Below are 16,711 nucleotides of genomic sequence, written 5' to 3'. Positions count from 1 at the left end.
AGAATTTTTGCTCCTATCATGACTCCTTTATTATCTCTTTCTTCACCAGCACCCATGCCCTGTCAGTTGCTGTTTTTATTAGTTTTTTTTATGAATCCTCTCTATTTTTTTATACAACTACAGTGTTCTAACATGTGGTTCTATACCTTGCTTTTCTTCATTTAATATAACTTGGAAGTCCAACTTTTCATATGTATGTCAAGAAAACTTTTTCATTCTCTTTCCATTGGGTGGATAGACCATAGTTTTTATCCAGTTTCCTATGGATTGATCCATGTGTGGCTTTCAGTAAACATTGCTACAAGGAATAATGTTGTGTATGTGTATGTAATTATTTAATGTGCAGGTATATCTGTAGGATATAGTTTCATAAGTAGGTTTGCTGCAACAAAATGTATTTTTAATTTTAATAGATATTGTCAAGACACCTTTCATAGAATTTGTATGATTTTTGTATTTCTACCAGGAATGTATAACAGTTCCTGCTTCCTGACAGTCAGCATCACTCTTAGATTCAGGCCAAAAGACCCTGCTTTATAGACTCTGTTCTGGGTTCTGGTCCTTGATAAGGAGTTCATGAGATCAAGGGGACATGCCCACTGGATCCCAGACCCCTCTTCTGGATGGTGTACATGTGCTGCCCTGGACCATTTGCACTCTTGCCTGGAATTCTCTGCCCGGATGTCCCACAACCCACATCCAGGGTCTGCGAGGGCCCCTTCCCTGGGCCTGTCCTTTTAGGCCCTGGGTATGGGCAGGAGTCCAGATGTAGGTGTGAGGCCCCCACAGTATGGTCTGGGAAGGGTAGGAGGTGGGCTAGGAGCTGGTGGCTGTATGTGGCCATCCTCTACTGAAGAACCCTGAGGAGAACAACGATTCTAAACTTGAACCTGTTCTTCCCCATTGTCCTAAAGATGTGTTTGCAAAGGAAGGAAGATAGAACATATTTGCTTTAACTGTTTGTTAGCTTGGTTTATACTTATACATATTTGGACATCGTGTGTGAGGACTGCCATTTGCACTCTGGTCCCAGGTACCACATTATTAGCAATCACAGTTCATTGTCAAATGTGACTTTTTGCTAGTTGTATAGTGAGAAATGGCATCTCAGGATCCTTGTGATTTGCATTACTCTCTCTCTTTTTTTTAAATGTTCATTTTGGGAGGCAGAGGGACAGAGAGAGAGGGGGACAGAAGATCCAAAATGGGCTCTAGGCTGACAGCAGAGAGCCCGATGTGAGGCTCAAACTCACAAACTGTGAGATCATGAGCTGAGCTGAAGTCAGACACTTAATTGAGCCACCCAGGCGCCCCTGTGGTTTGCACTACTCTTATATGAATGAGGTTGGAGATCGTTTCCTCTTAGAGTCATATATGTATCCTGTGATTGTTGGTCTTTTTCTTCTCAATTGCTAGAAGCTCTTCTTTTGTTGGGGAAGTTAACTCCTTGTGATATATATTACAAATGTTTTCTCTAGTTTGTCACTTGCCTTTTAACTTTGAAGTTTTTTTTCTCCCCAAAGCTTCTTTACATATGATTAAATTTTATTAGCACATTTTCTTTTTTAATGGGGGGAGAGAATAAACTTTAAAAAAATTTTGAGAGCTATTCAACATATAGAAAAGAGCATAAAACCAATATGAACAGGTTTTTTTTTTTAATTTTGTATGTTTATTTTTGAGAGAGACAGAGTGCAAGTGGGGGAAGGGCAGAGAGAGACAGAGACACAGAATCTGAAGCAGGCTCCAAGCTCTGAGCTGTCAGCACAGAGCCCGACTTGGGGCTTCAACCCATGAACCATGAGATCATGACCTGAGCTGAAGTTGGACACTTAACTGACTGAGCCACCCAGGCACCCCAATATGAAGTTTTGAAGAATAACTGAAATGAATGTTCCAGCCTCCACATGCCTTCTCTGGTCAGAGCCCCATCCCTCTCTGTACCTGTAGTCTTCTGTGATAATAATTTCCTTGCTTTCTTCAAGGCTTTACTCAGGAGTCAGCAAACTTCTGAGAAGGGCCAAATAGTAAATACCTTAGACTTTGCAGGCCCTATGGTCTCTGTCACAACTACTCAACTCTGCAATTGTAGCTCAAAAGTAGCCACAGACACAGACATGTCTATTGGGGGATAGGTGTAGCTGTTTTCTAGTCACACTTTTTTATGGACACTGAAATTCGAATTTCATGTAATTTTTGTGTGTCATGAAATCTTCCTCTTCTTTTGATTTTTTTCCCCCCAACTGTTTAAAAGTGTAAAACCGTTCTTAGCTCATGGGCATACATAAACAGATGGTGGCCAGATGGCCCATGAGCCATAGTTTGCTGACCCCTGGTTTGCTTCCTACATATGCATCTCTAAACAAAATTGTTTAATTTTGCCTGTTTTTAAACTTTGTATAAATGTGGCATGCCTCTTTCCCTCAACATTATGTTTATGAGATTTGTCTACATTTTTGCTTGAAGCAGCAGCTTGTTTATTATCATCCCTATATAGCATTTCCTCACTTGCTAGAATTTATTTATCCATTCTGCTGTTGATGGACATTTGGGTTGTTTCCAATTTGGGACTGTTACAGACAGTACAATAAGCATTCTTATATTAGTAGAAAGGTTCACATTTAAAGGTCTTCCAGACTATATACCTGTTATTGGAATTGCTAAGCTATAAGGTATGTCTATTTTCACTTACTAGACGACAAACTCTTTTCCCAAAGTACTTGTACTAATTGACCCCTATCAGCAGTGGATAAGCGTTTCTATCCCTCTGTGTTTGTGCCAATGCTTGACACTATCAGACTTTTTAATTCTTGCCAATCTGGTGGGTGTTTAATGGGATCTTCCTATGGTTTCAATTTGCATTTCCTTGATTACTTAATGAAGTTGGGTACCTTTCATATGCTTAATAGACATTCTTTTGCTCACTTCCTTTTTTAGTGGGTTGTCTGACTTCTAATTATTTTGTAAAGATTCTTTGATATTTTGGATTGCTCTTCATCAGTTAAATGTGTTACAAATATCTTTTCCCATTCTGTGGCTTGTTTTTTTTTTTTTTCATTTCTTTATGGTGTCTTTTGGTAGGAGAAGTTCATATTCCACCCTTAAAACACTTTACAACCTGCCCTCATCAAAATCTTGGCCTGGACCATTAGCATTTCCTTTAGCCCACCTAGCACCCTCCTTTTACATTCTCTTTAGTTTCTAAGTACTTACTTTATTCTTAGTAGTTTTATTGTTAGAGTATGCTAAATAGCTGTAGCAAATTTACCCAAAAATGTAATTGTCAAAGGCAGTAAAAGCATACTTTTACTTCTTATTTTTCCCCCCAGAATTTTACACTAAAGCTCTTGGGCAGGTGTTTCAGGTCAACAGGGGCTTTGGCCCTCTGAGATTCGGGCTGATGACTTTGCTGTCTTCATCCTGTGACTTCGAAGGCTGCACTCTATTCTGACCGTCAGAAAAGGGAAATGCACCTGAAAGAACACATGTGGGAGATTCACAGGTCAGGTCTGGAAATGGCTTATGTGTCTGCCCCTCCCCTTGCAGACTGCTGGCTGTAAAGGAGGTGGGACCAGTGTATAGATCCTGTGTATATCTGAGGGTGAAGCTGACAGAATGAGAGAATGAGAAGAGACATGAAGAATTTTGCTGGATTGAGCAGCTGTTTTCTGAGACAGAGACTACAAAAGGAGTAGATTTGATGGTGGGAGATTAGGGGGTCAGCAGTTTGGTTTGGGACATTTGAGATCCTTTTAGACATCAACTGGAAATGTTGAGTAGACAGTTGAATATTTAAGTCTGGATTGCAGGGGGACATTTCAGGCTGGAGATTCAAATATGGGAGTTAAGAGCACAAAGCTAGTATTTAAATTTAGGATTCTGGGTACCTGGGTGGCTCAGTGGGTTAAGCATCTGACTTCAGCTCAGGTCATGATCTCACAGTGTGTGGGTTTGAGCCCCACGTTGGGCTCTGAGCTGACAGCTCCTTTGGATTCTGTATCTCCCTCTGTCTCTGCTCCTCCCCTACTCACACTCTGTCTCTCAAAAATAAAAATTAAAAAAATTAAAAAAAAATAAATTTAGGATTCTGGTTGAAATCACCTAGGAAAGGAGTATAGATAGAGAAAAGAAAGGGTCTGAGGATAGAGCTCTGGGCTACTTTAAATGTAGATGTCAGAGAGAGGTGCCTGGGTGGCTCAGTTGGTTAAGCATTGAGCTTTGGTTCAGGTCATGATCTCATGGTTTGTGGGTTCAAGCCCCACATCAGGCTCTGTGCTGACAGCCCAGAGCCTCCTTGGGATTCCCTCTCTCTCCTTGCCCCTCCCCCACTCACGCTTTCTCTCCCCAAATAAATAAACCTAATAAATAAATAAATAAATAAATAAATAAATATTTCAGAGATGTAGAGGAGTTAGCTACAGAGACTAAGAAGGAGCAGACAATGAGGGAGGCAAGTCAGGAGAAGGTAGGCAAAGGAAGTCTTTCAAAGAACAGGAAGTGATCAGCTGGGTCAAATATAGTTCTTAGGGCAAGGAAGATGGGGACCAAGAAGTGTCCAGTGCTTTTGGCTGAAGAACCATGTCAGTGACTGTGTGATGAACAGCTTCTGTGGAGTGACAAATTATATGGAGTTAGCGCATATTTTCTACTCCTGTTCTCCTGAAGGTCACCATACCCACCTCCATTAATAACAGATATGTATAAAATAAGTGTGTGTGTGAGCATGTGTAGGTTTTGTTTCAGAATTTCTTCACCACAGCCACAAGAGATTCTGTTGTATCTTTCAGGGTCTGCCACTCCCTTCAGGTCATTTTCTCCATTATAGCCTGGGAACTTTGCACCACTTTGATTTCTAAGACTGATGTTAAAATCCAAAGAGGGTTGCCTGGGTAGCTCAGTCACTTGAGTGTCTGACTCTTGATTTCAGCTCAGGCAATGATCATAACATTGAGCCCCATATTGGAGAGGGACTCCATGCTCAGTGTGGAGTCTGCTTAAGATCCCCCCACCCCACTACCCCTCTCCCCCACTCACTCTCTTTCTCTAAAAAAAAAATAACAAAACAAAAAACAAAACAAAACTCCCCAAACCCCCCAATAAAAGCCAAAGGAGAAATATTTGGGAAGTCCAAGTTCTATATAGCCATACTCCATATTAATAGTTCTGAATACAACCAATACCCATGGTGTATTGACCTACTGTGTGTCAATGCTGTGTCAAGCATTTTATGTGCATTAGCTCTGTTCTCACAATAACCCCATGGGAATGAGTTGGATATTATTATCCCAAGTTTATAGACAATCAGTTATTTACTGATTGGTAGAACGTGGTACAAGTGGTTGAACCATTATGAATTGTGTTTCTATCATATAATGTGATTTTCTTCTGAAATTTCATAGTCTTGCATGTTATTTTTCTTTCTGCAGAAAGGGCCAAATAAAACACCTATAGCTGCCATCTTCCTGACCAGCTTAGTGACCATGGCCTTTGTCCTTGTGGGCCAGGTGAATGTTCTAGCCCCCATTGTCACCATCAATTTCATGCTGACATACATTGCAGTGGACTACTCTTACTTCTCTCTGTCCATGGGTCCCTGCAGCCTTCCCCAGGTGCCTGAGTCAGTGCACAGGGAGGGCACAGGAGCTCTCCACTGCTCTGAGCACCTGCTCTTGCAGAAGGCTCCCAGCTATGGCTCTGAGGGCACTGCCCGAAACCTCTCTGAGGGGACTCTGCTAGAATTCACCAAAGACATGGATCAACTCCTCCAGCTAACCAGGAAGCTTGAGAATAGCCAACCGAGGCAAGGAGACAGTGACGGGATCCCAGAAAGTAAGAAGGGGAAAAGCAAGAAGGCCACAAAGTCAACCTTACAAGATAGCTTCCTTTTGGACCTCAAATCCCCAGCTTCCTTATCTGCTGAGGGCTCTGACAGATTGCCTACTGCCTCATGGGAGGGGCAGGAAGACTACTGGAACAAACAGAGTGCCAGGAGTGAAAGAGTTTGGTCTAGAGGAACATGTGGAGAACAACTTGTCCCTGAGCCAAGTTACCAGCCTGGCCCAAGTGGAGAAGGTGAGTGCTTTGGAATCACATTAGGGCCTCCTAATTTGGGGTGACCTCACCTACCCAGTTATCAAAACCCCTTTTCAAGTCCTCAGCCAGTTTACTTTATAGCTGGGTTTAAAATCCTTGTTAATTTTGTGCGATATTTATTTTTTAAAGTTATATTCAAGTATCAGCTGAATTTGTAACTCTACTCTGTTATAGTGATTTTAAACAGAAATTTCTGTTTACTCTTGTATGGTAGATCTTGGAGCCATGGCTAATAATTGAACATTATTTCATTTTACTCAAAACTCAGCTGAGATATAATATAAACATGAAGGGCACCTGCATGCCTTAGTTGGTTGAGTGTCTGACTCTTGATTTCAGCTCAGGTCATGATCTCGTGATCTCATGGTCATGATCTCATGGTTGTGGGATCAAGCCCCACGTTGGGGTCTGTGCTGAATATGGAGCCTGCTTGGGATTCTCTCTCTCCTTCACTGTCTGTCCCTCACTCGCTCATGTGCTCTCTCTCCCTCTCAAAATAAATGTACTTCAATATCAACACAAACGAGACCAATTTTTCCTCTCAAAAGAAGTGGAAATGTAACAAACTGTCTGCCTTAGGAGGTTTTGTCTGTGGACAAAAGAAAAAAGAAAAATCTCCCAAACCAGGCAAGAGGGGGTGGAAGAAAGATGGCCAAAGGAGCACATCTTTGCTTTATTCTCTCAAATCTACAAACATGGTAACACACAGGGAGATTCTCAGAGAGAGGCTTACAGGGCATGAGAAATTCTGAGAGAAAGAAAGAACTTATAATTTTGAGTCTTCCACATTCTAGGTGTTTTCCATATGTTATTTCATGTAATAAAATAGATATTATATTTTTCCATTTTACAAATGAAGACACTGGGCCCCAGTGAGGTCACAGAGAAGTCTCAGAGCTCATACTTTGCACAGCCAGATGTCACACCCAGGTCCATTGCCTGTATTTGAAGTTCATTACTTTCTTTACATTATCCTGCCTTTTGAGATCTGTATAGACAAATGTGAGCAAAGAGGAGAAGACAGACAGATGTAGAAAGAGATGTCTAAAAACAAATGCTTTACATTCTTCCATACACTTGCTTTTCCTTCTTTACCTCTGAATTGGTGGGAGATTTTTAATGATAGGAGCATTATTAAATTTTAAGAATTATTTTATTTTTATCAAAATAATAAGTGTACAGTTTAATATGCCAAGTAGACTTAAAAGTAACATAATCAGAAATAGTAGTTCTCACTCTTCCATACCATCCCTTGTACCCTAGTCCCACTCCCAGAAAATCCCACTTTCAACCAAAAAGTTGCTTCTTTTATTAACCTTCATGTGACTAAATAATATATTTGTATTTCTATTTTTTGATATGTCAGTTTCAGATATCCTCATTTGACTTTCTATGGTAAATGAAGTTTTAACACATTTATGCCACTCTGACTTCTCATCCAATATCCCCAGTGTACTTATATCACAGTTTTGATTAACTTAATAGCTAGTATTCATATTATTATGATTAAGTAAATATTGCTTAACTCTGAGCCATATTACATACACTATGATTACATTTCCTTTTTTGTACAACTTTTCTGTTTCCTGGAGTTAATAATTGCCTTACTTTTTATTTGCTTGGTTTTCTGTCATCATTTTTCTCTAAATACTCTGGCAGATATGTCAAATGCCTCTTAATGTTATTTTCCAAATGCTTGAATTCTTCAGAAATCTAACATATTCATTTCTTTTTTTGTCTTTGTCTAATGGCTGTCATCCTGTTCCATTCTAGACTATCTGTTCTCTAAGCCTGCTATAAAACTCCTGGAATTCTCTTTATCACACTCTATGTCAGATCCAGGGAACAAAGATTTTCTGGATACAATATTACAGTGGATTTTTTTTTTTTTTTTTTTTTTTTTGCCTACCCAGCATTGAATGACCTCTCTATGTTTGAAGAATTTCCGGTGTTACAAGTCTTGGTGAGAGGAAAAGCAAGCCTTTCACACTCAAAACTGAAGATGTCAGATACACAGTTTTCCAGCCTCTCCTATATCCAAGAGTTCAGGCATGAGGCTGAGGCTCTGCCAATCAGATGAGCCCTCCTTATACCTGGAACTGGGAACTGGAAACCTGAAGAAGTGGTGACTTCTAGGAACTCTCTAAAAGCCTTATGGTAGCAGCAGGATGGCTGCATTCCTGGCTCCAGTGTCCAGCACTTTCAGAGTCAGTGGGCAGGATTCAGCGTCTAGACCTTGGTGCCTGCTGCAGGAGTGTCCCCTCCTAGACTGCTCTGACATACAATATTGAGTGTTGTTCCTAGCTGTATAGCCTTGAACTTAATTTGCTAGCCTTTCCAGCTACTCTCAGAGGGAAGGCTAGGAAATATATTTTTACCTGATCATTTTGCTGCTTCATATGAAATGGTGTGGATTTTTTTCCTAAGAAAGAAGGGAGAGATTGGGTAATGACAATCAGTCAGTGCCACAATTATCATGGTTTTAATTTCTAAGAGCTTTTGGTTTAACCCAATTTTTCCTTATCTTTTTTTTTTTTTAATTTGAACGTCATCTCATTCTTGTTTTATGGATACAATGGCTTATCTTATCTCTCTGGTAATATTACTTATTCTCCCTTTAAAGTCTTTTTCTGCTCTTTTTACTGACTTGTGTTCTCTAGATCTTTTTCTCTTTGGCTTAGTCTCTCTCTCTCTCTCTCTCTCTCTCTCAGAGGCTTTACTAAAATGTCTGTTGAACTTTTGATTTCTTTTCCTACTTAGAAGTGAAGTACTAAAAAGTTGTTTAGAAGACCTGTATACTGGTCAGGGCCTGTTGATTAGGGCACCTCACTATATAATGATTAGGTTGTAGGCTAGCTTTTGCACAGGAGGATCCCAAAAAGTGACTATCTAGAGGTTTTCAAAACCTCTGGACTCTTTAGTTCCTCCAGAGGAGACTCCTTTAATCTCTTGTCTTACCCAGATGGCTGCATGCATTCAGGGAGCAGGGGGAAGTAGGGGAGTTAGGGTGTCTCATTGTTTAGGATACAGACTTAAATTCAATTCCCCAGTTTCTAGCTCTATTTACCCATTCTTGCTGTGCCTGGTGTCCCAAGTCCAGGCACTCACTGGTTTTATTTCTTCAGAGGAAAGGGGTCAGGCAAAGGAGTTATTACCTAGCTGTGTGGGGAGAAGAAAGGATCTTGATTTCCAGCTATTTCAGATACAGTCTTGGAACCAAATGCCTTTACCTTACCACTTCCCAGGGACATGGCACTGCCTAGTCTTGAACTTTGCTGGGGCCTGCCAGGGTGCATTGGACTGCTCCTTGCTGGTACCCTGTCTGTAGGGCCTAGAATTCATCCTTCTCTGCTCTGCTCACTCTGTTACCATTCCCCTGTCACCTTTCCATCTTCCAAGACCTGTTTTTATCTTTCTTCCCTCATTCTCCTTATGCTTGTGGGTTTATGCCTATCTAATTCCTTTTCTGTTTTCTCAGTGGGTTTCCAGGAGAGATGTGCAGTCAGTTTGCAATCTTTAGTCAATGAGGTGCTTGCTGCCCAGTTGCCCAATCATAGAAAGGTCATAGCTGTTGACCACTCCCTGTCCTTCATCCTTGCTGCCTGTACCTTGGTGCAGACCCTTCCTATACAGCACCCAGACTCTTGTTAAGTCTGCAAACCAGTGTCCTGCCTCCAGATTCTCCCACATCCTGTTTCTCCTTCCCATTGTCCACTGAATGATTTTCTAAAATAAAACTCTTATCATGTCTCTCTTACTTAAAAACCTTCACTAGAATCAAATCTCTTCCATCTAAAGTCCAAGATCCTTGGTGGGATTTGCAAGGTTCTTTACAATCCTGCTCTGTACTACATTTTTGGCCGTTTTCCTCATGACGGCCCATACTCTGGATGTTCCAGTTAGACCTAAATGAATGCCCTAAACACATCTTGTTCTTCATCCCTTCCCGCCTTTGCATATGCTGCTCTGTCTTCACAGCTGCTTCACCTCCCGCTTCTCCATCTGGAAAACTCCAATGTATAGTTTAAAATCCATCCAACTTTTCATACGCATTTACACTCCCTCTGAGAAGGCTTTCCTGATTTCCTCTCCTGTGCAAGTATAACATTTGATTTATGCTAGCAGTATAAAGAATTAACACATTGTTTTATACATTTATATCGAATTTTTTACACATTTGTCTTCAGGCCCATGTGTCTGTCTGTCTTGAGGAAAAGAAATAGTAGTTTTATTCCTTCGCCCCTAGACTGTGGGCTTCCTTTAGTCACAAGCCATGTCTTTCCACCTTATATTTATCACAGTATTCCCACACAGTACACAGCATGCAGCAAACACTCAGTAAAGGCTAAATTGATGCACAATTGAGCAAATATTAACTTCAAAAAAATGAAACATTGATCAGTAAAGTAGAATAGAAAGAATTACACTATGATAAGAACCTAATCTGTGACAAACCAGATGTCATACAATAATAAGAATCAAATCACTATTGAGTAAACATTGTTGAAATCAAATGGATCAAAAAGATTAACTTGGGCTGTATTCTTTACCTTATATAGCCATGAATTCCTTATTTATAACAGCTGTGCAAGAGAGATATTTCTGACTATTGAAGACTATCATCAAAGACAAAAAGGATCTGATTAAATAGAAATAAAAAACATTTGTACAACACAGTGTCACAGAAGGAAACAATTATTCTGACAAGCACGGCCGATAAAAGCATACCTTCCAATGCATATTATTTTTAAAAATAGGAAGGTCAAAATCCAGATTCTACTAAAAAGCAGCATGCAGATGAATATGGAGTTTACATTTGAAAAATCAATGCCCAGATTCATTCATTGCTCATTCAACAAACTAACTTTTATTGTTAAGTGTAAAATATTGTTAGTAGTTAAAAATAGCCAGTGTTTTTCAAACATGTCCCATGTTCTTGGCACTGAGATAAGCACCTAACAGATTATCTCATCTAAGCTCAGACTTAGGCATTGTTATTGTCATTTTACAAAGGCATAGAGAAGTTAAACATTTGCTCAGGATATGAGACAGCCAGAATTTGAACACAGGTCCTTTCACTTTAGAACTTGTGTTCTGAACCACTATACAAGGTATATGCTGCTAGCTGTTAGTATCTGTTATAAACTAGGCCATCGTATTAATTCAATAAATACAAATTAAACCACCTTCAAAATATCATTGCACATCTATTAAGCCATCAAAAAATTAAATAAAATAGGTCTGTGGTTCTCAGGTATATGAACACATTGCTGAAAGAAATTCCAGTGGATTTATTCCTTCTAGATCTGTTGATTAAAGTTTTTCATCAAATTTGGGAGCCATTATTTCTTCAAATTTTTTTCTGCTCTTCTCTTTCTCTCCCATCTCTATGGGACTCCCACTACACATTAATTAGTATACTTTACATTCCCCCTTCTCCCCCCCCCCCCACCCGGTTTCTGAGGCTCTGTTCTTTTTTCTTCTACCTTTTCCTCTCTGTTCTTCAGTTTGGATAATTTCTACTGATCTATCTTCATGTTCACTGATACTTTCTTCTGCCATCTCAAATCTGCTATTGAGCCCATAGAGTAAATTTTTTATTTCTGTTATTGTACATTTTAACTATAGAATTTTCATTTTTGAAATGTTTGTATGTTTTTGTTGATATTCCCTATTTTGAAAGTCATTGCCATCATATTTCTCTTAAGTCACTGACATTGTATTTTTATTCAATTCTTTGAACATATTTATTATACTAGTGCTTTGAAGTCTTTGTCTGCTAAACTCAGTGCAGGCCCACTCAGAGTCCATTTCTTTTGATTGCTTTTTTTTCCAGAGCATGGGTCAGTTTCCTTTTTTTATATTTTTCAAGTTTATTTATTTTGAGAGAGATAGAGACAGTGCAAGTGGGGGGAGGGGCAGAGAGAGGGATACAGAGAATCCCAAGCAGGCTCCGGACTGTCAGCTTGGAGCCCAATGTGGGGCTCGAACCTACGAAACCATGAGATCATGACCTGAGCTGAAACCAAGAGTTGGACACCTAATCGACTGAGCCCCCCAGGTGCCCCAGTTTCCTGTTTCCTTGCATGTCTTGTAATTTTGGGTTGAAAACCAGACAATTTAGATAATATAGTGTGGCAACTCCTGATTCTGATATATGTTTCCATGTTTTTGTTTGTTTTAGTAAATTTCCTGGATTTGAACTTTGGAATCTGTCTCCTCTGTGGTTGTGGATTCTGAGGTCTCTACTCAGTTTTTTATTCTTATTTTTAACTTTTAGCCTGGCTTCTAAGGAGTTTGCCCTTGTGCCTATGTGGCCCATAAGGCTCGACCGTTTGCCAGTGGATCTGTGTATAGGTTGAGAAGCAGTCAAAGTTGCAGCTAGTTTTCCAGTCTTTCCTGGTTTTGCCAGTCTCAGTTTGGCCTCCCCAGGCAGGAGCATAGTTTTTCAGTCATCCAGGGAAATGTGGGGAGATATAGTCCTTCCATAGTCTTTCTGTGACTCTCTCATTTCTAGATCTTCCCATTAAGTTTCTGATGGTCCACTGCTTGCCCCAGCTGGGTCTGCAACCTCAGGCTAGCAAAACTGAGGACTTTTCCTTTTCAGTTTTCTACTATACTCACCATGTTTAGCTTATAAAGGCACAACTCACAAGTCTGCCCCCTCTGGCAGTGAAACTGCTGGTTTCTGACCAGCTCCATGCTGGTAAGAATGGGAATGAGGATGGGAGATCAGGCCATAGGCTCTCACTGTTCAGACCCTCAGCTCCATCAGTTTTTGAAAAATAAATACTTCTTAATTTTTGTCCCCATTTGGTAACTTCTAGAGCTGAATGATTACTTTTTTATTATTTTGACCAGTTTTATACTTATTTCTTGTGGAGAGGATTCACTGACCACTTCACATTGCCATCGCTGAAAGTCCCTCTGGTTCATTCTCCTCCTCCTCCTCCTTCTTCTTTTTAAATTTTTGTTATTGAAGTATAGTTGACATAACATCTTTGGTTAATTCTCTCTGGAGAATTATCTTTCATGATATAACAAGAAATATAAAACTATTTCATTGCCCTAACTTTGTAAATCTGTTTGGGGGAATTGCATATCAAGGAAACAACTCAAAATCAAACAATAAACCATAAAATGTGTTCAAGATGGTCATAGCTGCATGGTTTGTGCTAGTAGCAAATTAGAAATAACTTAAATATGCAACGTTTGGAAAGTGGTTAAAAGAATTATATTATCAACTTAATAAAATACCATATGGACTTGAAACATGATCCTTTGTGGACTATAGCAATGCACATTCTTGGTTTGTACAGGTTAACTAAAACTATGTGTTTGTTTATTCTGATAAAGATATGGAGTGCATTTTCAGAGATGGTTTAATATTTATTTATTTATTTATTTATTTGTAATATAATTTATTGTCAGATTGGCTTACATACAACACCCAGTGCTCATCCCAACAAGTACCCTCCTCCATGCCCATCACCCACTTCCCCTCCCCCCCCCATCAAGTCACTCATCGTCAGGGAAATATAAATCAAAGCCACACTGAGTCAGAGTGGCTAAAATGAACAAATCAGGTTTAATATTTATTTTAAGTAACTTCTATCAAATTACTTAATTTGTTATTTTAAGAATTGACATAATTATGTTTATTATATTTGATACATATTTTTAAATTTTTATTTATTTGAAAGACAGAAAGAACAAGCAGGAGAGGGGCAGAGAGAGGGAGACACAGAATCCGAAGCAGGATCCAGGCTCTAAGCTGTCAGCACAGAGTGCAACGTGGGGCTCGAACTCACAAACAGAGATCATTACCTGAGCCGAAGTCCAATGCTCAACTGACTGAGCCACCCAGGCGCCCCTATATTTGATATTTTTAACATGTCTAATGCATAACTTTGTGTACCTGTTTGTTTTGCAACTAAGGTGTGATAAAGTAAAGTTGCTTTCTCTTTTTTTAAGTTTATTTATTATTTATTTTGAGAGAGAGAGAGAGCATGAGAGAGAGTGGGGGAGGAGCAGAGAGAGGAGAGAGAGAAGCCTAAGCAGGCTCTGTGCTAAGAGCACAGAGCCTGATGTGGGGCTCAGTCTCACAAAACATGAGATCATGACCTGAGCCGAGGTCAAGAGTTGGATGCTTAACCGACTGAGCCACCCAGGCACCCCTTTGGTTATTATTGGTTATTGCTTTCTTGGTTATTATTTTAGAATCTATAACATGAGAGACTGTCCTCTCCCACCACTAGTCTGTAAGACCTGCTTCTTCTAGCAAAATCCTTGACGAGAGAAAAAAATTTTTTTAGTCATTTTGGAAGGGTTTTGAAACCATACCTGTTCAGAATTCAGAAAAATTGTCTGCCTGCTTTGTTGTACCTATTCAAGTTAGTTAGGTTAGTTGAGAATCCTTGCATGAATTTTCCCTCACATTGCTGACATATAAAACTGCACTGTGCTTGCTTGGAGAGCACACCCCTTCCTTTTGTTTCCCCTCAGAGCCCTTAGAAAACATACACACATACATACAATTCCCTTAGGTACAGTGTAATTGAGGTTATGTGAGACTGAGATTAACTGGGAAAGGGTGAGCTTAACATTTCACAGATCTCAGAGAGGCAAAAAATCTAAGTCCTTAAACAATACTCTTCCGTCTTAATAACTGAGGGGACAACTGTATTTCACTAAACGTATGATTAAAAAAATGAATCATGCCTTGGGATGTTAAAATTGTACAATTTGATTAATGGTAATCAATAGTATTCCCATTTTTTAAAAAAGTAATAAAGCCATTAATTCAAATCAGTCATAAACCTTGGCAGAATTTATTTTAATCCACAATTAATGAGGAGACATTTATTGAGCACTTCTGATACACAAACTTCTAAATGCCAAGATTTGGCATTTAGAGATGTAAAAAACAGTCATTGCCCTCAAGGTATGGAGGTACAAAAGATAAGTATAATAGTAGGAAGCACATAATGAAGGGAGACAGATGTTGAAAGGATAAAGGCTACCTTGGGGCTAAGATGATTTCTTTATTCATTTAACCACTTGTAAGGAATATTTACTACATCTCAAATGCTGTTTCAGGTATGGGGGACATTCTGTATAGACATAGAAGGCCTCTGCTGTCATCAAGCTTGCATTCTAGTAGGGAAAGACACATACTAAATAAGCAAAGAAATATATAACTGTAATGTCAGTAAGTGATAAGTACTATCAAAGATAATAAAGCAAGGTAACAGGATAGAGAGAGAGACTAGGGTGGAGAGAAAGGTTACTGTTTCTGATAGGTTTTCAGAAAAGATATCTCTGAGAAGAGGATATTTTAATGGAGAACTGAATTGTATAAAAGAGAGAGCCATGCAGAGATATTGGGGAAGAGTTCTAGGCAGAGGAAATGGTGTGTATGAAGGTACAGGTTGGAATAGGATTGGCAAATTCCAAGAACAGCAGAGGTCCAGCAGCAACTGGAGAGGAATGAGCCAGGGGAGAGGGATAGGATGAGTACAGTGAGGAAAGGGCCATGCAGGTCAGGGTTGTGATATGATCAGATTTAGGCTTTAAGGAGATAACTAAAACCAAACCAAACCCTGTTGAAGATATATAAAGGTAGGCGAAACTGCTATAACAATAACCAAAAACATAGTGACTCAAACACAACAGAAATTTATTTCTCACTTGCACTAATAGTCTAGGAAGGCTCTCCTCCATGTATTGATTCGGGGACTCAGGGTCCTTCTATTCTTTTGACTTTACTATCCCTTAGTACCTTGTCATACAAAGTCAAGACTCAGTTACCATATTCATATTTCAGGCACAAACAAGAGGCATACCTATTCTCCTAAAGACCTTGGTGCAGAAGTGACATTTATCACTTTTGTTCACATTCCAGTGGTGAGAACCTAGTCATCTGGCCACACCTAGATGTGAGAGATCCTGGATATACTCTGACTGTGGTTTCTACTACAGGAACACAATACAGTAAATCAGATGAAAGATGAAAGTGACATGGACTAGGATGGGAGAGCAATGGAGTGGTCATATTTTGGATACATTTTGGTGGTAGGATCAACAGGAATTACTGATGGAATAGATGTAGGTATGTGAAAAAGAGGAGTCCAGGATAAATCTTTGATATTTGAGTGAATGGTAGTGTCATTTATTCAGATCGAGAAGACCTGGGGAAAATAGATTTCTGCTTTAACCATGTTAAAGTTTGAAGTGTTTGTTAGTCATGTAAGGGGAGATATTAAGAAGACAACTAAATATTCAAGACTTCAGTTCAAGGGAGAGGTCGATGATGATATAAACTTGGAACATCAGTGCGTGGATAGTATTTAAAGCCATTTGAGACTAGATGAGATCTCCTAGGAGTGAATATATATGGAAATAAGAAGATTGCGGGGGACTAAATAAATGCTGGGATACTCCAATATTCGGAAGCTGGAAGGAGGTGGTAAGCCAGCAAAGGAGACTGACAAGAAGTGGCCAGTGAGATAGGAGGAAAACAAGGGGAGCAAGTCATCTTAGAAACCAAGAGGAGGTAGTGTTTCAACAAGCAGAAAGAGATCACTTGTGTCAGATGCTGTCTGAAAGGTCCAGTAGG

General features: G+C 39.5%; 1 protein-coding gene across 1 annotated transcript in view; it reads left to right on the top strand.

The window, feature by feature from the left end:
* The window catches only part of SLC12A8 (solute carrier family 12 member 8), a 115,176-nt gene that overhangs the window by 84,332 nt on the left and 14,133 nt on the right, over positions 1-16,711 (top strand). Inside the window, exon 8 of the mRNA XM_049629463.1 lies at positions 5,427-6,072. Coding sequence (XP_049485420.1) covers positions 5,427-6,072 — 646 coding nt within the window. The remainder of the gene's footprint in view (positions 1-5,426; positions 6,073-16,711) is intronic.

This window comes from Panthera uncia, chromosome C2 (assembly GCF_023721935.1).
Source record: "Panthera uncia isolate 11264 chromosome C2, Puncia_PCG_1.0, whole genome shotgun sequence".
Taxonomy (NCBI): domain Eukaryota; kingdom Metazoa; phylum Chordata; class Mammalia; order Carnivora; family Felidae; genus Panthera; species Panthera uncia.
The sequence above is the reverse complement of the archived record's forward strand: the minus strand, read 5'-3'. Positions and strand labels throughout refer to the sequence as shown.